General features: G+C 42.1%; 1 protein-coding gene across 2 annotated transcripts in view; it reads left to right on the plus strand.

The window, feature by feature from the left end:
• LOC126183723 (thrombospondin type-1 domain-containing protein 7A-like) overlaps positions 1-22,037 on the plus strand; it is a 1,149,604-nt gene that overhangs the window by 428,883 nt on the left and 698,684 nt on the right. For both annotated transcript variants that reach the window (XM_049925914.1, XM_049925915.1), the window contains one exon: positions 5,533-5,693. In XM_049925914.1, coding sequence (XP_049781871.1) covers positions 5,533-5,693 — 161 coding nt within the window. The remainder of the gene's footprint in view (positions 1-5,532; positions 5,694-22,037) is intronic.

Here is a 22,037-nt window from a genome sequence, read left to right on the forward strand (position 1 = left end):
TCTCGTGAAACATGAACTGACACTGGTACAAAATCACTTGCGACTTGAAGGGATTTCCAGCGATGTCGACGCACACTATTTGTGGGACGAACACAGTCACTGTTAGAGAGAGTGGCATTGGGCGGAGTGGAATGAACTAAATGAATTTCAATGGGCGAAGTATCACGAGCGTGAGTATCCTTGGTTCGATTCCGATTCCGGCATGAAGAAAAGGGCCTGGAATGGTTTTGAGCTTCTGTTCTGAGCTTTTTCAGGCAAACACTTTGAACATGTCCTTTTTTATTACAGTAGAAGCAAATAGCTTGGCGTGATGGGCAATTCTCACGCGAATGTCTAGTAGCACACCGCGGGCATGATTTTAGCACTGCATTTGCTTGCCGGCGCGGTACACACGGCTGAGAGCCTAGCGGCAGCGGCGCGGGCGGGCGCGAGGACTGTTTATTGTTCCGTGCAGCTCGCCTGGCGGGCTGCTTAACCTGACACAGGGGTGGCGAAGTTTCAAATGATTCCTGAGCAAAGTCAAGTGTGTCCTGCCGATCCAGTATGTCCATCACTTGTTGAAGGGAGGGATTGACTAGTTTCAAAATCTGTTCCCGTATACGAACATCAAAAACGTTCTGTGCAATTGCATCACGCACCATAAAAAAAATGGCTCTGAGCACTATGGGACTCAACATCTTAGGTCATAAGTCCCCTAGAACTTAGAACTACTTAAACCTAACTAACCTAATTACATCACACACACCCATGCCCGAGGCAGGATTCGAACCTGCGACTGTAGCAGTCCCGCGGTTCCGGACTGCAGCGCCAGAACCGCTAGACCACCGGCTCACGCACTGTAGTATCTGAATAAGGGAGTCCACATTGACACTCAAAAGCACAATCCCTAGTAAGGCCTTGCAAGGTTGCAACCCACTCCCAATTAGTCTGACCTGCCGTATGTTTTGTACAAAAGAAGGTATACCTTTTCGCAACTACATTGACCGATTATTTGAAATATGCATCTAATGCAGACAAAATTTCTTTGTAGGACACAGTTGCTATGTCGCGTCGGGGAAATAATTTGACTATCACATGGTATGTGTGCACCCCTACGGAGTACAGCAAAAAAGGCTGCCACTCGTTACCCTGAATTCTGTAAGCGGAGAGATGGAATCCAAATTGGCATGACCACTTCGTCCAGCTTTCCAGTGCAGCATCAAAAGGGCGAAAAGTTGGTGTAACTGCGTGTTTTGGCTGCGTTAGCGGTGGAGCGGCGGCTACTGCATCGTTTTGCATCGCACATTGACCCTGGATATGCTGTCCAAGGGCATCCAGTAAGGCATGCGTCTGCTGATTCTGTAAGCGATAAAATTCGGACAGTACATCTGCAGATGGTTGCGAAGCCATTACACAAGTAAATCAGGGCAGTATACTTAAGAACGCAGTGTTGCCTCGTCGCCAATGTTGTGGGTTGGCAGGAGAGCCAACACTGTGTTACTAGAAAAAGCCGAAAGTCACGCGTTTTAGCTCACGCAGGCTGGCGTGACGTCTGGAACAGGACAAGGAAATTAGAATTTAGAAAAAACGGACGTAGCTGGTGGAATACTTAACTTTAATCCATTAATGGTGAATGTCGCTCTTGACAGTACATGATTCACAGTATCAATAGTAACTGGTAATGACGCCTTGCTAGGTCGTAGCAAATGACGTAGCTGAAGGCTATGCTAACTATCGTCTCGGCAAATGAGAGCGTATTTTGTCAGTGAACCATCGCTAGCAAAATCGGTTGTACAACTGGGCGAGTGCTAGGAAGTCTCTCTAGACCTGCCGTGTTGCGGCGCTCGGTCTGTAATCACAGATAGTGGCGACACGCGGGTCCGACATATATTAACGGACCGCGGCCGATTTAAAGGCTACCACCTAGCAAGTGTGGTGTCTGGCGGTGACACCACAGGTAACGTAAAGGCAAGGACATAAGTGGTATGAGGACTTTATCAACTATATGCTTTTACTAAGATATGTACATGTGTGGACTGCCTTTTGTGCTTTGACTTCATGTAATGTAACATGGCGCTTTTATAACAAGTTACATAAGTTACACGACATTTTAGATTTTCTATTATAGGTGAAATTAATTTTAGTATCTTCCCCCCCCCCCTCCATCTTCATGTTCTCCCCTTAGATCAGATGATTGGAGCATAATAGCTTTCAAATGGTCATCTGGGAACAAAAAAAGTTTCTATACTAATGTCGCAGTGTACGAAATGTGTTTTTCATCTCCAGTCATACAGATCACCACACAGCACAACACGTGTACCTTACATTTCTGACAATCACAGGACACCGCTGCAAAACAGTAGTAGAACCGCTCGTTCTGTTGTGGGAGGAATTTATAAAAATACCTGCACTCTTCTACATCTACTTATTGTGAATCTTCTTTGTAGGATGCAAGCTGAATATGTTCGAATATAGACAGATGAATATCGTTAATCTCTATCACCTCTTTGTAATCATTTTGCAGTGCTTTCCACCGTTACTCCTATTTCCATCACAGAGGTGGAGTAATACGAAGTATCTTTTACACGCTTCCGTACCCATTGTAACAGGAATTGTTCCGGCGTAAAGATGAAGAACGCTACAGCAGAGAAGGCTGTGAGACGACGTCAGCTAATAGCACGCTGACAAGAACGTCACCACGACAGGAGCGGGCTCTTCAGGAAGAGAATATAGGCGGCGCCCGTGCCAACCTCGGCCGGAGAGTAGTAGACCGGCACTAGCAGACCCAGCATCAGAAGAGGCGTCACCCTAACAGTTATACTGAGAATTGTGCCTTATATCAATTGCTTACATGGGCTTTGTATATAGCGAAGGACATCGATTGTTTGCATGTCGCCAATCTCTTGCGACACGTTCTTGTAAACCAAAATTGACAATGCGCTCTATTGTAATAAAACCCGTTAATGTGATTTGCTTGAATCGTTTTATAGCTATCCGAGAAAGCAGCATCCTTTAGGCACCCTATAAGAGGCGAGTGGGCTGGACCCCACAGGGATAATTAAGAATTCACGTTAATTCGGCTAACAATACTTCCTCCACTAAGGAGTAATTTCATAATTTTAAGTTGAATGTGACTGTTGAAACTTTAAAATTTACTTTTCAGTAAATAAGTTGTCTTTTCCACATCTACTAAATTCCGACTATGCATAAATAATCGAAAATCAGACGTATGGTTTTTCAATAACAGATGCAGCATAATAATTCTAACATGTTCATATCGCAGTGTGTTCGTAGTAGCAGATATTTGCGTCTCTTGACTCAATCCGGCTGTGACTTATTGATGTATCGCGCACACGGTGAAGACTTTATGAGTAAACAAGTACCATAAATCGACGCGCAAGTCGTCTAAACAGCTACAGCTTACACAGTGCACTGTTTAAAAGAGTCAGCTGAATTCAGAATTTTATACGTTGTACATAAATGAAGGTAGAAGCTATGGGTGAATTTAATGTACACATAGAAACAAAATGTTTAACCTGGCGCCAGCTGTAAGTCGCCAGTATGGCTCTACCTCGTCCAGATCGCTTGCTCTCTCGTTCTTTACCCAACGTGCGTGGAATCGAGGCAGCAACAAAAGGCGTTTTTGCGAGCTCCGTTTCAACAGGGGAATTTCAGTTAAAGATGTGCGGCGTGATTTTCACCGAGGATACAGCGTTGGATCTCCTTACCATCTCACTGATACATCGACGTAAGAATCGTATGGATCTTGAACTGCATCAGTGGCCTCCATGGTCACCTGATCTTGGGATATGTGATTTTTTTGTGGGTGTTTGTGAAAGACTCTGTCTAAGTTCCTCACCTTCCAGCAACATCGGGTGAACTGCCACGCCACTTAGCAGCAGAAGTGAATACGCAAAAGTAGGAGGGATTTGACTATCATCTACATGTTTGTCGTGCATCCAGTGGAGGTCACAATAAACGTTTGTGATACGTAAATGAAAACATCTTTGCCAACCTTACTTGTACAAAGTAAGCCTGTTATCTGTAGTGTACTGCTTCATACACAACGGTAGAGGAGAGGTGGGGTACATAGTGGTGCAGCAGCTTTCGTCGTAGGGAATTTACACAGGAACAGAAGTGATTAGCGAACACATAAAAACAGTAAAGAGAAGTTTTACTTAACTTACAGCTTTCTCGAAAAATTAAGAAGAAACTTTACAAAAGAACAAACAGCAATAAAGTCCAGCTATTACGACAAACAAACTAATGAAGAGCGTGCAGTGTGAGGGCCCTGCTACTAACGCACAAGCGACTGTCGAATGCTACTGAGACTGAAGACTGTCGAAGACTGCGACTGAGGCTGCGTCGTGTAGCTGCCGCCTGCCGTGCTATATCGTGGAGGCAGAGGGCGCTCGTAGTCGCAACCGCTGAAGGCGTGGCTCAGCGGGCGCGCACCATTGGATTCGCCGTGTCCCCCGCGCGACCACTATCGGCACCTATCGGAAAAGTGCATTTCCGTTACCAACTGTGAGACACCGCTAGGGGTGTTATCGATCTATTGTACCACAAAACCAAGGTTGTTTGTGCATGTATATAACAGGTGGAATGACTTTTGCCCTCTGAAGTGCAGTGTGCGCTGACATGAAACTTCCTGCCAGATTCAAACTTTGTGCCAGACAGGGACACGAACACGGGGCCTTTACCTTCCGCGAGCAAGTGCTCCATCGACTGACCTATCCACGTACGATTGTCACCCTGCCTCACAGCTTTACTTCCGCCAGTACCTCATCTCTTACCTTCCAAACTTCACAGAAGTTCGTGCTTGGATTCGAGTTCCGGTTCGGAGCACAGTTTTAATCTACTAGTAAGTTTCACAAGAGATAGACACTCGTCAAATCGGGTGGTTCTTTTGAAAATACAAACTTCATGTTTATATACGTAATTTAAAATTTATACAAGTTTATATCTTCAGTCTTGTAGAAGAGGTATTTGAAATCTAATGAATCTTTTTCATGCGTCCTGTATTGCGGTAGAGCGGTAAGTAGCGAAGTTCTCGGAGAAGATGCAGACTAATTATATATCCTCTCCCTGGAGTAAAGGTACCCCTCCTGGAACTTTATATTGTTTTATCGATTCTTAATGAAAAGAATCTTGGTGAGGAACAACCCCCCACCCCCACCTTTCAGTTACAATCAAATTTATTGATGATAGCCAAGTATCAGAGTTAAACTCAAAGAATCAGGGACAAAAAGGAAGGAGACGGAGGACGAAGAGATTTTGGGACGAATAAAGGTGTACCGAACAGGACGCCTGTGATCCTGAAAAACGGAAACTAACAAAATATACAAAATAAGTAGTTACGGATTTTGTATAATAAATGAAAAGTTAATGTAATTGAACAGAGCATCTTACCCCCGTATTTACTGAAATATTACTACTGAGAAAAAAATTTGTAAGCGCAAGATGACTTTCAGTAGCGTGGCGAAATGTCTTGCCTATTTTTAACAATGTTTTATGATGTTCAGCGAGTGGACTGATGTATTTCTTTTGCAGAGGAGTTCCAGTGGGACGTGGCCAGTTGGGGTCCTTGCGAGATAGTGCTGCCACCAAAACCTCGCTCAAACGCCATTAATGAAACCAGACCTCGCATCCGAGAGAACCTGGGCGTCATGCAACGGAACGTTTCTTGCATCCTCATCTCGCACGAGACCAGGGTAAGCAACTGCTGCCGTTATCACTTCTCATCATGCAGTGTGCACCTCACATCTACCATATTTGTCGTAATCCGATTCTCAGTGTCTAATTCTATGACAGTACGGTGTCCCAAACTTTCATGGTTAAAATTTTGCATATGGGAGGGGATCCTAAACAGGTAACTTTTATGGGTGGAAGTAATGATTGGAAAAGAAGTTTAGTGGTTTCTTCAGATAAAAAAAAAACTATCATCTTACACAAAAACTGAGGGTCACAGCAACTGCTCAAACCGAATACCTTCAGCCTCAACACATGTGTTTCAACACACTTCCATTAACACAATTAAAGTTTTAGCTCGTGTTAAGTTGGGCCAGTTATTTCCACACTTTCTATAGTTAAGGTTTAATTACAGCTCCACCAGTACTCTTCAACTATATTGTTTGAAATGTGCATGTCATATGTAAATTGAGGGTTGCTTACTGATGTATCTTCTCTCGTTCTATCCAACACTATACCTTCAGTTTCTACTGTTGGAATAATTCCTTGACAAGCACTTTGCCTTACTCTCTGAGGATTGAACGAAACTGTTTTCCGTACCTTTCTAATCACGGCCATACATTTCTTGCAAACAGACGTAGCAAAACGTATCTCTGTACATCCGTTCGGCATTCCGAGCACTAGATCCTGGTGCACCATATATTAAATACATGTCTGCAAGTTCCTGTAACCAACAGTACTCTATAATCGCACTGTAATTAGCGGCCAACTCCACCTTGGACACACCAAATCGTTTTTCATGGACGCGGCAGACGCTTGTTTGTATGAAACATTAGCAGTTTCGAAATACTTGTCTCATACACATTAGTCATTCAAGACGTCGTACCGCCTAAATATTCATTCCCAACCGGTATCTCAGAACAATTTAGCTTCTCCTACCATTTGCATAATTGTGACCCTAATGTTTTGGGATATTTCACACGTTAAAATAAACTGATAAGTTACTATTCTTCACTATTCTACTTTCTAAATTCTCTTTTATGTAGGCCATAACAAGTTTCCAAAGGATTTCCCCACACAATTACTGAAACTGATTATAGTATAGGTAAAGCAAACTGTTTAATGAAACTTTGACTGTTGTTTGTCTATTTCGGTATGATAATTCTTCTTCATTAGTCACCGAAAATTTACCTGTTATCTTCAGGTTATACAACGTGAGACGTCACGTTTGCAATTTGTTTCCACCTAGGTGAACAGTGACCATGGTCTCATGAAAAAAAGCAGTGCGTTCTCGCACCTTCATTGTTTACCAGGATATTTGGTTGTTTTAAGTGGAACTCAGCTGCTTTTTGCTGTCAGAATAGTAGATCTCGATAAGACAAATTCTGTGATATAACTCTTTTGTACCTCTAGAAAAGTATAGCGGAGTAGAAATACATTGAGTATAGAGGTTTTTGTGTCTTGTTATGGCTGCTGAATGGTGCCGCTCCCCGGGCTTTCACAGTATTATCCAAGGGATCTAGGGATCTTAGGCCGCCGAGGCAGCAGTTACGTGATGTTTGAGCTATTCTCATCGGAAACCTATGCCGTCGAGATGGTTCAAATGGCTGTAATCACTATGGGACTTAACATCTGAGGTCGTCAGTCCCCTAGACTGAGAACTACTGAAACGTAACTAACCTAAGGACATCACACACATCCATGACCGAGGCAGGATTCGAACCTGCGACCGTAGCAGCAGCACGGTTCCGGAATGAAGCGCCTAGAACCGCTCGGCCACAAAGGCCAGCTTTGCCGTCCAGACAACAAATACGTCGTCAATGTTGTGTTTCCCCATCAGATGAATTAACTATATTGCCGTAGAGCCACTAAGTAGATCGATTTTTTTTTATGAGGAATGCTAAAATTCATTTACAGTCCATTACTTGTAAAACATCCATATAGTCTCATCATGAGTAATGCATAAACCATTTTGAGAAGTTTAGTGCCGTTAGCTAATGAAGAATGGTACGCCCCGATAGCTGAGTGGTCAGCGTGACGGATTGCCATCCTATGGGCCCGGGTTCGATTTCCGGCTCGGTCGGGGATTTTCTCCCCTCAGGGACTGGGTGTTCTGTTCCCTTCGTCATCATTTCGTCCCCATCCCGCGCGCAGGTCGCCCAATGTGGCGTCGAATGTAGTAAGACCTGCACCAAGGCGGCCGGACCTGCCCCGTAAGGGGCCTCCCGACTAATGGCGCCAAACGCTCATTTCCATGAAGAATTGATTTATATGCTTTTCATTTATGGTGAATTTCATCAGAATACATTTGGACAATACAGGCTTCCGTCGAGAATAGCGTAAACATCACTTACCTACTGGCTCACAGGCCCAAGTTTCCTTGGAGAGTGGCTATAACTTCCGAGTGGGGGGCACTCAACAGCCAACAGCCGCTAAAACAGCATAAAAGTTGCTATATTCAATGTATTTCTATCACGGGATATCTCGTTAAATCTATGAAAGTGTTACATTACTGAATTTTTCTCATCGTGATCTGCCACTCTAGTGGCAAGTCATAGCATAGTTCCAAACAAAAAAGCCTGAAACTTAAATCTGTGTTATTCATAAAGTAACGAGAACGCATTGCTGCTTGTTCTGTGGGCCCCTGGCCACTGTTCTTCAAAGTGAAAACGGACTGAAGATGTCTTTAAAATGTGAAAACTAATTGAGTTTAGGCACCTCACCCTGAATACACACATTTGATGAGCATAAAGAAATTAATAAGGAAACTATAAATGGTGCTCAGTTTTCAAGCACTGTGGATGCTGAAATACTGAACACCCTAACGATTTCCGAAATGGAATGTCCCATGCGTCTAGCTCCAACTAACATTCCGCGTTTAAGGTCTTTTAATTCCCTTCGTGCCACCATAATCAAGTCGGAAACCCTTTCAAACAGCTGGCTACAAGTGAGAGCTCCGCCAGTACACTGCCCTTTTATATTGTGTGTACGCGGTACTACCGACATCTGTATACCTGCTTATCGCTATCCCATGACTTTCGTCATCTCAGTGTGTGTATAATTGTGTCTGAATAACAACAGAATATCTATGTCTGTACACTATGTCGATCTCTAGAAGTACATGATACTAAATAGGTCCATGGCATTCTACAGAAGTAACGCAAAGAGACAGGTGTTCTCACCTTCATACACTATATTCTGATTAGAAAGAACTGTGGTCGACGCTTCGTCAGACTGTCCTTGCAGACTTAGGCTTCCCATGGATTTGCCAAAACATCACATGAAATGCTCTGTCTGTAATGATCTACGCATGACAGTAAACCCCAATCGTCCTTCTTCGTATTTTTATACGTGTCAGTCTTGACGGTACATACTGTTCTAATCAGGTGTGATAATAAGGCATGATCCTTAACAAATATGAAGAAAAAGATGTTATAAATACAGCCTTTACCGAAAAACTATGACACTGCGTAAGTACAGTTCTCTCTTGAGCCATAATTTGTAGAATAAATTTAATGAAATACTGTTTTGAAGGAGAATTTGTTTCTCTGTTTATTTTTGTTTATAACATAGTGTTTAAGTTAGTAGACTACACAGATAAATCCAAGAAGGAGGTAACTAAGAAATTCAAGGCTTCTGATAAGTGTAAAAAAATATTATGTATGTTCAGTGGCAATCCATTCTTTTCTGAAACTAGGACATTAAAGAAATATAGGTTTCACAGCATTCAACTTACTTTAGCTATTTAAGATTCACCCAGAGCAGGACGACACGAAAAAAATGGACGTTATGACAGCTCTCATTTATCATTCGCTGTCATTAAAGGTCCTAGCAACCTCGGTGAATGACAGAAGAACAAGGCCTCCCTAGAACTAAATTTCGTCGGTAAGATGGGCTAGTCAGCTCTTCACTGAATGAATGTAGTGTTAAAGTGTCGAATCATATTAAGAACATTTTCTTTCAACCATTTATTATTGCGGAACAGCCTCCGAAACTATGGAATCTGGAAGTATGTAAATATAATAAGCTGCTCTGTATGGCGATTTGAAGGCTCGAGAGGTTAATTTTATCTTTCTTAAATGGTAAAATTCTAGATGTAATACTGCAAAAACATTTATTCTGAATGGTTTGCGTCAGTACATATTTCTAAAGGAATCTCAAAAGCCGTGGACAAAATTTTCTTATTACGTCGAGGTATTGTTTGATGCCTCCAGTTGTGGCCCGAAGTTGCTCTCTTTGAAGTGAGAGACGTTGGTCCCACGCCGGCGAGTGACTAAATCCTTTGAGAGCCGTGTTCTGTGGCTTTTCCCTGGGTTCCTCAAGTACCCGAACTTCAAAGCTGCCTGTATGCAACAGGCGGGCTCGAGCAAGCACTCTCATTCTGCAGCTTTACAAGTCCATTTACACAGCGCCTCGCCACGAAACATCGACGAGGGCTGTGGTTTTAGAGATTGTTATTAGCCGCCACCAGTTACCTTCGAGTTACAGGATAACCTGCCTGCTGGCTAGTATGATTATATATCCACTGATACAAAAAACTATTATCGTATTCATTATCATTCGGCGACTTTTCTTTTCATTCGTTACGTATTCTTTACAAACAAATGGTTGCAGCTCATTAAGGTATATGTCATCCTCGTATTTATACTCTTTTCAATACAATACTCATCTTCAATATTAAGCTTTTACTTGTTTACAACTTTTGTTATATTGTCCACACTTACCGTTGCCATGCGCATGTACACATGTACAATGAAGCAATGCTATAACCTTGTCACGGCGTGACTTCCATTCAGGTAAACATACAAAGAAACTCCATGAAAATGACAAAGTGACCTGCATTCCGCAAGGTGCAATGCATTCTATAATTCAGGAAACTTGTGCTAAAGTGCAGACTGATCATACCAATGAAAGCCGAGTGTAAAACTGAATTTCTAATTTATCGCTTCTGCTGACATTGATTCAAGGCGTGAAAACAATAGAATGATGTGAGTTACTGCACTGGACTCGTTACAGTGCCGATCTCAGCATCAGTTTTGACTTTGTCACATACGAATAGCTCTGCTAGGGAATCTTACGTAGCTGCCAACCCTAAGGTGTATGGCAGCAGAATGAACGCAGAATGCAGCATGGATTTGCTTTCTTTCTGTCTCTCGTGGCTACAATAGAATTATGGCCATTTTATACAGCGTGTAGAACACTTTTTAAATTGGTTATCAGCTGCGAGGCTTCGAAACATGCACAGCCGGCTCTCTAAACTGTTGAAAACCAACCAATACGGAACAAACTGATTATCAGGTACCGGAACGCGAATATGCTCCAGAATATGACAGGTAACATAAAGCGCATGAAGGAAGGTGCGATAAATGTGCAATACATGAAACAATAAAGAAAAAGAGAAACTTATGCACGACTTGACACGCAGCTGAACAACATACTTTACCAATCTCTTAGTGAAATAAAAAGTATATGCAGTTTAAGCGAATGACTGTCCAGGATTCTTCACGGAGTGTTGGGAAAAATGCTTGTCTTGGGCAACGTCGTAGTGGAGGTAGTTTGTTGTCCTCTTAATCTAATTTGTTAGGGAGTATCAGGGGTGTATCTGTTTCGTATGGGCTCTTGTGATGAGTGTTTGTGTGTGTAATCCTGTGTTTGTCCAATGGATGAACAGAAAAGAGATGATGAAACGTGATGGGGACACGTAGTCATTCCGCTCGAGGAAAATCTACATCAAGACGGGTCAACAATGTCCGTCAACAATGTCAATTTCTTCACTTCATGAGATACTGCGAAAGGGTTTGAATTTTAATTCGGAATGTCGACACATATTTAGATGATCAGGACCAGTGTTCCAGAACTTCTTCCCCGTATTCACACGAGTAACATAAATTTCTTCTTTCTCCAGGAGTCTAAAGACACATTTAATACGACTACATACCGCCTGTAGGATGATAATATATGGTATCTGATCAAAAGTATCCGGACACTGCTATGTAATCAGAACTGACCACGAGACGTCACGTACTGTGTTGCCAGTAGAGCAACGTCGCAGTAAGGAACCAGTAACAGCAGAATGCGGGCGGTCAGGAGAGCTCAGGCGTTTCGAACGTCGACTAGTCACTGGATGTCACCTGACTAACACAGCCATCAGGTATATTTTAACCCTTCTAAAGCCGACAAAGTCAACTTTCGGTGATGTGACTGTGATGTGGAAACGCGAAGGAAAAGCCTCAGCTAAATCAAGATCACGTATACGTCGTTGTCTGGCGAAAAGTAACCGTCGAACATTGAGGAGGGTGGTTGTAAATACTCGCATGAAATCAGGAGAAGGAAACACTCATGAGTTTCGAAGTGCTACAGTAGTCCATCTAGCACAATGGTTATGCGTATGGAGTTAAAAATTACTGAGGTACGGTAGTCGAGCAGCTACTCGTAAGCCATATATTTCTGTATTCAGTGCTGAGCGACGCTAGGCAGTAAGAACTATAGCGTTGACCCAAGTGCATAGGGGCATGAAGGTCAGATTATGATTAAGTTTTAATATCCCGTCGATGTGAAAATCGCCAGAGACGAAGTAGAAGATCAGTTGGAGAAGGGTGGAGCAGGAAATCAGACACGGTGTCTTTAAATAAACTCTCCAGGCAATATCAGTTCAAGAGGACTGTAGCCAACGTAGCTCAGACTGGTCGCACAGGGATATAAACTCACCCTTTCACCGAAATGTTGAAGACCCTTTCCTCATGGTGAATATCAGAAAAATTGTGCTATACAGTCGTTAAAGAATAAATTTTCAAGAAGGTGCCCGAAATAATAGTCGAAAATGTACGACAACAATAATTTTGTGTTACTGGCAAGGTATCTGAATTGCATTTAGTCAGAATAAGAATGTGGATTAATCGTTGACAGTATTTTACACAGGCATTATCCTGAATGCAAAATGGCAAACATTTTGTCCGTGAAATAGATCTCCAAACACTGCTCCAGAAGATCAAAGCAACACGAGACATATCGTCGGAACAACTGCACAATAAAAACCATGGACATTTCTATTAGTCCAATAAAATAATGTGCTCAATGGAAGTAACGCCAGTAATTTTGCCTGCATTTGCCTTATTTTGTACGGAAGGTACAATACAGTTCCAGTTTTGACAGTGCGCTTATTGGTTTGTTCTTTTTAAACAATCAAATATGATAATGCAATTTGAAGATGTAAAAGACGACATCACAGAAATTAGCAGGCCTCTACTGCACTACTTTGTTGGAAAATGAAATGTGAAATAACATCAGTATTCGGAACCAGTCCTTCACTAAGCATTTAGCTGTAAAGAATGAAATGAAACATCGAGCAGACATATAAAACATTTATCCAAGCAAAAAACATCGTATGTTGTACTTAGACAGGAATGAGCAATTAAAACAATAACTAAAATAGACGCATCTAGAATTTCTTACATCCTAGTCTATAAAATCACTTGAAATGGCGATGTTTTCGTGTTTCCGTTATAACTTGTTTCTTCCAGTAACTTCGAAAGGTAGAATTTTAAATTATTTTCAATAGATACACGCAGCTGTTACTGGAACAAAAGCACAATTTCAGTGACGTGTAAACGCTATGAAGAAGAATGTTGGGTGATCACTGTTTTGTAATTAAATTATTAATGAACGTTTATACCATAAGCGTGGCATCTATTAGTAACAGTAAATTAATGTGCATCTATGCAATTGATTTGAGTTACTTGTGCTATCACAGTAAGGGGAATTAGGTGCTGTCAATTTTGGTGTTAAAGATTGTTAACTAATTAACGTTTTCTTTTCGTTACATACGACAGACGTACACTATGTGACCAAAAGTGTCTGGACACCCACAAAAACATACGTTTTTCATATTAGGAGCATTGTGCTGCCACCCTCCGTACCAAGTAAAGGTTCGGCGCCCAGGTCATTTCAGACGAAGGTGTAACTGTCCTACGTCTGAAGAGATTTTTTTTTCGGGAAACCACGGAAATCTACGTCAATGTGAACAGAGAACAGAGAACTGTACTCGAGTTCAGAGACTTTATCGCTGTTTTATTTGAGAAATCACTGAACCTCTGCAAACAACATTTGCTTGATCTGATTTCTTTTCAGATCACTGCAGCCCTTTTTTATACAGACGCAGCATCCTTATACCAACAGTGCACACCATTTATTCTCTAAGGTAGTGGTGGAGGATCACTTGAAAGAAATGTAGGAAAGTACGTGTAGGAAATTGAATGTACTGAAAACATAGTTCTGTGACATTTAGGCCCGTAAACTTCTGGGTGCGGAACACATATTTCATTAGCGCTTATACGAGACATGCGCATCTACAATGACAACCAGACGTTTGGCACCTGTACCACAGGGCTTGGCAAGTACCCGTCATCTTGCCTTCCTATAGTCTGAACTCGGCGGCAAGAGACTTCTATACGTAATGCAAAATGAGAAAACATCTCCGTGTCAAACAGTTTCCCCTGAAGGTGTGACAGCTGTGAAAACAGAGTTATTGAGGTGGAATAATGCTCAGAATTTCTCTATATACCGTCAGGAAACAGAATACATAAATTTTTCCATGTGCAATGCTTGGCTCAACAGCTAATAATTTTCAAACATAATGGCATAGAGGAACAGTATTGTTCTTGTACTTCAATAATTTATCCGATTCAATGACAATAAACTAATCAAACCTGCTTTTACTTTAATGCACTTAACGTGAATATATTTGAGTCCCGGATAGGCAATATGCACTATGTCAGAGCCGAAGATCGCGACCTGATTGTGAATATGTCAGAAAGAACAGATATCATCTTCATATATATAGTTAAGGCTCACCAGCCATTTGTCCATCTTCTGTGCATATGCACAAACATTGCCCGAACTCTTACGGGAATCGGTAAAGACGCGAGTAATGATTGTAGTGGGAAGGTGCACTACGAATATAGTGCGGGACAATAAGTTGGGAATGTGGGTCTCACGGGAGGTGTGCCAGAGATAAATCCCTGCAGTCGCACCATCCTCTTTGTCCTCGGTGGCTCAGCTGGATAGAGCGTCTGCAATGTAAGTAGGAGATCCCGGGTTCGAGTCCAGGTCGGGGCACACATTTTCAACTCTCCCCGTTGACGTATATCAACCCCTGTATGCAGCTAAGGGTATTCATTTCATTGTATTAATTTAATTGTAATCTGATTGTGAATGTCCGACTTAAGGGACGTTTTACTTCTGATCTCGTGCAGGATTTGAGATTTTCACGGACACCTTGTCAAGAGTGTACTCAAACTAACTCGATTCGGACAAACTCGTCGCCTTCGGACAATCGTCGAGACTAAGAATGTTTTCCGGTCAGGGGTCTTCGCAGACCATTGTGGACTGTAATAGGTGAACGACGAGACGAAATGCCACAGTGGTGACAGCGCTTGACGAGTAGCGTCTTTGACTAATAATCAGAACGTCCTGCGTCCGGGTTCTAAGCCATGCCATTGCTGACATTCTGAATAAAAATAACCAGCAGTGGCAACTGAAGACATACTTTATAAGGAGTCATTACCGTTGTTCTGCCAACGGCCTTGTTTAAAAGGAAGGAAGAGCAGAAAGCTGTTCCTGGCCCTCTCTTACCGTTGGGGTGAGAAACAGCTCCAAAGAAGCCGGGAGAATCAGAAAAGATCAACAGTATGAGAATTCTGGTTATGGAAAACACTGCATCAAATACACACAATGTGTATCCACAGAATATGTGGCCTGTAACTGAAAAAGTGTTATTATACTCTTTTAAGTGGCATAATATGAGGCCCCGTACGAATCTCCTGGAGGGGACTGCTAAGTGGGAGTTGACCATGAAAAACAGATTGCATAGCCAGTGGAAGGGTAATCTTCTAAGAGTAGGAGCATAGAATATCAGAAATCCTAATGTGGCAAGGATGGTATAAAATCTGAAAAGGGAAATGCAAAGGCTCAATCTAAATATCGTAGTTGGCAGTGGAGTAAAATAGAAGCGCGGTAAGGATTTCTGGCCAAATGAATATAGGGTAATAACAACAACAAGAAAAAAAACGGTGTAATGGGAATAGGAATCGTCATAAATAGCGACATAGAGTATAGAGTGCTCTACTGTTAACATTTCATTGTTACGATTATTCGCATCAGAATCTACAACAAACCAACTTCAACAAAAATAATTTATGTATGCATTTACATGTCAGATGTAGAAGTTGAACAGACAGAGAAAGTATATAAGGATTTTGAAGTTAAATGCAATATGTGAAGGGAGATGGAAATCTAATAATCCTCGGTGATTGGAACGTTTAAGCAGAAGAAGGAATAGAAGGCAGAGTCACGGGAGAATGTGGGCTCAGTAATGGGATTAATATCTGAGTTTTGCAACGACGTCAGCTAATAATATCGAACACGTGGTTCAAATATCTCTGTAGTGGGAGATATACAGGGCTTCACTTCAGGTTTCGTCTCCAGAGCGCTCGAGAGCGCAGTGAGACAAAATGGCGACAGGAGCCGAGAAAGCGTATGTCGTGCTTGAAATGCACTCACATCAGTCAGTCATAACAGTGCAACGACACTTCAGGACGAAGTCCAACAAAGATCCACCAACTGCTAACTCCATTCGGCGATGGTATGCGCAGTTTAAAGCTTCTGGATGCCTCTGTAAGGGGAAATCAACGGGTCGGCCTGCAGTGAGCGAAGAAACGGTTGAACGCGTGCGGGCAAGTTTCACGCGTAGCCCGCGGAAGTCGACGAATAAAGCAAGCAGGAAGCTAAACGTACCAAAGCCGACGGTTTGGAAAATCTTACAGAAAAGGCTAAAGCAGAAGCCTTACCGTTTACAATTGCTACAAGCCCTGACACCCGATGACAAAGTCAAACGCTTTGAATTTTCGGCGCGGTTGCAACAGCTCATGGAAGAGGATGCGTTCAGTACGAAACTTGTTTTCAGTGATGAAGCAACATTTTTTCTTAATGGTGAAGTGAACAGACAAAATGTGCGAATCTGGGCGGTAGAGAATCCTCACGCATTTGTGCAGCAAATTCGCAGTTCACCAAAAGTTTACGTGTTTTGTGCAATCTCACGGTTTAAAGTTTACGGCCCCTTTTTCATCTGCGAAAAAAACGTTACAGGACACGTGTATCTGGACATGCTGGAAAATTGGCTCATGCCACAACTGGAGACCGACAGCGCCGACTTCATCTTTCAACAGGATGGTGCTCCACCGCACTTCCATCATGATGTTCGGCATTTCTTAAACAGGAGATTGGAAAACCGATGGATCGGTCGTGGTGGAGATCATGATCAGCAATTCATGTCATGGCCTCCACGCTCTCCCGACTTAACCCCATGCGATTTCTTTCTGTGGGGTTATGTGAAAGATTCAGTGTTTAAACCTCCTCTGCCAAGAAACGTGCCAGAACTGCGAGCTCGCATCAACGATGCTTTCGAACTCATTGATGGGGACATGCTGCGCCGAGTGTGGGAGGAACTTGATTATCGGCTTGATGTCTGCCAAATCACTAAAGGGGCACATATCGAACATTTGTGAATGCCTAAAAGAACTTTTTGAGTTTTTGTATGTGTGTGCAAAGCATTGTGAAAATATCTCAAATTATAAAGTTATTGTAGAGCTGTGAAATCGCTTCAATCATTTGTAATAACCCTGTACCTGTCAAAGTACTGGAGGCGTGGACTATTCCATCTGGATTACATCATGGCCAGACTAGGAAAGAGGAGGAGGAGGAGCAGGAGGAGGAATATATTAATGTTTAACGTCCCGTCGACAACGATATCATTAGAGATCGAACACAAACTCGGATTAGGGAAGGATGGAGAGGGAAAGCGGCCAGGCACTTTCGAAGGAACCATCCCGGCATTTGCCATAAGCGATTTAGGGAAATCACGGAAAACCTAAATCATAATGGCCGGACGCCGGTTTGAACCGCCACCCTTCCGAATGCCGGTCCAGTGGGCCGACCACTGCGCTATCCCGTTCGGTCCGACTTGGAGTGACTTCTGAGCCAATCTCGATTCGCCGACGTCGTGCGCTGCGACAAGCAGGTACATTTTCTGAGCACGCAATGTGACCACAGTATGGTATGGAAGCCATCGTGCCACATCAGTATAATGGATAATGCAGCTTCGCTTTAAAATATTCGGCTGGCGCCCAGCACAGCAAGAGGGATGATTCAGAGCAGACTGCTGCGGGCATGACAGGTGGCGTGAACGTCATTGCGAAGACTTTCTTTGTACACAGCACAGAAACGTCCCACTCCCCAGTAGGCTCATAAACACTGTCACCATTATGCTGAGTAACAAAATATTATTCTTTCTGGCGAGGCCCACTTCCACTAGTTATTCAGTGATGGGCGTAGTCGCGAAAATATTCACTATCATGAGCAGCCTGCAATTTGAGCAGTATTGTTCACGAACAAGGAGCACGTTGCTTTGAGCATGCCACTGAATAAAAGTGTTGTATAGACTCCCAAATACTGAATGCAGTCTGAACACTAACTTCTGTACCTTGGAGTTTTTAAATCCATAGGGAACGCCCCTACAGACATTTCCGTATGAAATATTTTAATAAGATAATGCTCGACAATGTGCGACGAATAATTTGCAATTTTTCTTTGAAATGCGGCGTGTACGTCCATTTCACTGGGCTGCATGTTCGCGTGTCGTGTTTCTCAATACGTAAGTCTGGATATGCTTGCCGGAAACTTTCATTGAAGCGGTTTTCCAGCAACCACTATTGACAATTTGTGGACTCGTTTACAAAATGTGTGTATGTATATTCTCAAGGGAATATATTCACATCTACTGATTCCTTGGTACGATGCTTAGAGACACTGTTTGCTACACATCAGAGCAGTGACAACAGCGGAGTCTGTGGTAATGCGTAGGTCATTAGTAGGACTGAGTGCGTTCTGTAACAATAAGTCCCACTGTTCTCCTTATGTAAAGAGACCTGCCCTGTGGCTCAAGACCCTCATGCAAATAAATAAGTCACTTTTACTCTTATGTTGCGTTTATGTAAGTCTAATTTATGACCTAATTACGATAAATTATGACCCAAAGAATGGCCATCATCTCCCCCTCACCTTCTCCAAATCTTCTAGTCCAATTAGGTGATGTATCTGGGTAGTTCTGAATTACCTTAATTACTATACTTCATGGCTCAAAACTGATGTCATGGAAGCCCAGACACTTTGACATTACACTGAATGTGTGAAATACATGTGGGCATGCATCTACACAAAAATGACGTCACTATCTGGCCAGTTAAGAACAATCAGACACTATGACATTACTCTGGACATGTAAAAGCAGTGTAAAATTAAAAACAACCACATAGTAGCGTTTCTACATAATTGCATGTTCGTTAAGAAAATCACAAGGCATCGCCAAATTATGTATCACATTCTAATAATTTCCCACAGCTGTACTGTTACCTCTACCATTGGGATAGGCTAGGCACAATAACGATGTGTTTATAAGAAAAAAACAAAATGTGGAAAGGCCTCTCCCATTGACTGCCACTGCTCAAGCTACGAGGGAATAGTCAGCTGCCACCACATTCACCTGCTGACTCGACGTCTAAATTCGAATCCAAGCAATAATACGAGGGTAAGTCAATTATTAACCGCAAAGTAGTTACAAAATTTTATTGTAAGCAAATAAGAAACTTACAACAACATCATTTTTCGACGTACTGTTCTTGAGTTTCAACGCATTTAGTCTATCGTTATATAAGCTTCCTGATGTCCTCATAAAAGAAGGTCAAGGTTGAGCTGCCAGCCAGGAATGCATCGCTTCATTCATTGCTTCGTCCGAGGCAAATCGACGGCCCTTTCCTTAATGCCTGTTTGAGTGGACCAGAGTGAAAGTCAGAAGGGGCAAGATCAGGACTATATGGAGGCTGATCCAGTACTTCAAATTTGAGTTTCTGGAGCGTTTCAGCTGTGTGGGCAGCAGTACGTGGACGGGCATTATCGTGCAACAACACAATACCTTTTGACAGCAATCGTCGATGTTTGCTTCTAATTGCAGGCTTTAGCCTGGCAGTAAGCATCTCACTGTAACGTACACTGTTTATTGTTGTGCCCCTCTCCCCATAATGTTCCAGTACTGGAACTTGTGCGTCCCAAAATACCGTAGCATTAGTTTTCCTGCGGACGGTTGGGTCTTGAACTTTTTATTGCTCGGCGAATTTGGATGTTTGCATTCCATACTCTGCCGTTTACCCTCCGGCTCGTAATCATGGATCCATGTTTCGTCACCAGTAATGATCCTGTCCTAGACGTTGTCCCCTTCGTTACCATAGCGATCCAAATGTTTTTTGCAGATGTCCAAGTGCGTTTGTTTATGCAACTATGTGAGTTGTTTTGGGGCACAACTTTTATGAAACCCAAGTCTGTTGTGGATGATTTCATAGGCAGAACCGCGCCTAATTTGCAGACGTTGTGCCACTTCGTCAATTGTTAATCGGCTGTCTAAGATAATCATTTCACGTGAACAGTCAATGGTTTCTTCATTTGTGGCAGTAAACGGTCGTTCGGGTCCTTCATCGTGCGTAACACTTGTGCGACCATTTAGGAATTGTTCAATCCATTCGTAGACACTCCGTTGTGGCAAAACACTGTTCCGGTACTGTAACGAAAGTCTTCGATGAATTTCGACCCCTGATACGCCTTCCGACTACAAAAAACGAATCACTGAACGTTGCTCTTCTTTGGTGATAATAGACAGCGGAGCAGTCATGATTAACAGCACGGCAGCAACAACGAATCTAACCTAGCAGCTTGAAAACTGCAAAGATATAACAACAAATAAACAAAGCATGCGTCATTAATGTAAAGCTACAGTACTACCAAAATAAACAAAAAGATAAATATATATCGTGTAATAATTGACTTACCCTCGTATTAACACTTTGAACACTATGTTAAACTATAATGCTCTCATTTACTAATCTTGACAGCGTATTACCCAACTGATTTTTAATTTGACTATCGAACTCCTTCTGAAGCTTTAAGCAGACTAAGTATTAGGTCGTTGTATTTAGCAATAAAGTATTCACTGCAGTTCATTGCTTAACTTGCATTATCGTTTGGAAAATTTACGTTTTCTGCTAAACATAGTGACTACATTCACCACTGGAACAGCAGCTATGACTAAATTCACCTCGAGAAATTCCTCTTGAAATTCAACTATACTATTTGCTGTCTATGGTTAAACCTCTTCATTGAACTTGGAACAGTTATTTAAGTTTTAGCAAAGTTAAAACTTGCTTCTTAGAATCTGGATGAAGCTGACAAGTTATTCATCGATTTTCTTTCGTTATTTTATGCCTTTTTTGAAAACATTTATGGATAATATTTGTCATTTGAATAAGGTTGATATACACCTGAAACTTTAAGAACCTGACTTTAAGCAAATAATTTTTACTCAAGTACCGCAACAAAGCGATCCATCTGAAATGTGTAATACTCTGTCTCATTAGATTGACTATACCTTTGGAATTACTGTTACTGCCATTACACCCATCAATGCCAAATTTTAATGTAGAAGTTAAGTAAAATGAGATGGGTGCCTGAAATGAAACAGTCACAGCGTTTAGACGTAAATGTGCTATATTCACCAAAGACACACTTACCACAGTATGTGTTGGATTATGTCTCACTCTCTTTTTACAAGAATAACAAATAAATAGTCTGTAGCTTGCTTTGTTGTGAGCAGTGCGGTTGAGGATATGGTGTCAAAGTCACTTCTGCAAATACTTCACGTCTCTTGTTAAAATGACACAATAATTGCGTCGTAATGGCTGCACTTATTACGTCTGCATGTACCACAGTGGTGCAACCGTGGCAACACCATAATTCAGACTGTTAAGTCTTGCAACCACTTCTAATAATTAGGAGAGACGACTTCTTAATACAGAAGTACTAATAAAGGTATTCTTCTCATTGTGTGTTCATATGTTAGCACAAATAGTAGTGTTTCTTGCGGAGCGCACCAAAACACGACTTCTCACTATCACTGCTGACTTGATACTCTCGACTGCACAGTATGTCTGCGGCAAACATTTTTCCACAAAAAAGGTGTTACCGAAGATGAAACGCGACAAGCCCATCTCTTTCCTTATATCCACGCTGTCCACAGCGTCTGCCTTCTGTGCCTTTTTCCTTGTAGAAAATAAAATCGACATGGGAAACATCTTGTTCTTACTCCGGCCTAATGGATTCCTTCTTTCTTTTGTATACTTTACGTAGTAAAAATAATATCAAGTGAAGGAGGAGCTCAGACTGTACAGAAAAGGTTTGGTTCATACTCTTAGCTGTAGAACAGCAAAACA

Source organism: Schistocerca cancellata, chromosome 4 (genome assembly GCF_023864275.1).
Source record: "Schistocerca cancellata isolate TAMUIC-IGC-003103 chromosome 4, iqSchCanc2.1, whole genome shotgun sequence".
Classification (NCBI taxonomy): Eukaryota; Metazoa; Arthropoda; class Insecta; order Orthoptera; family Acrididae; genus Schistocerca; species Schistocerca cancellata.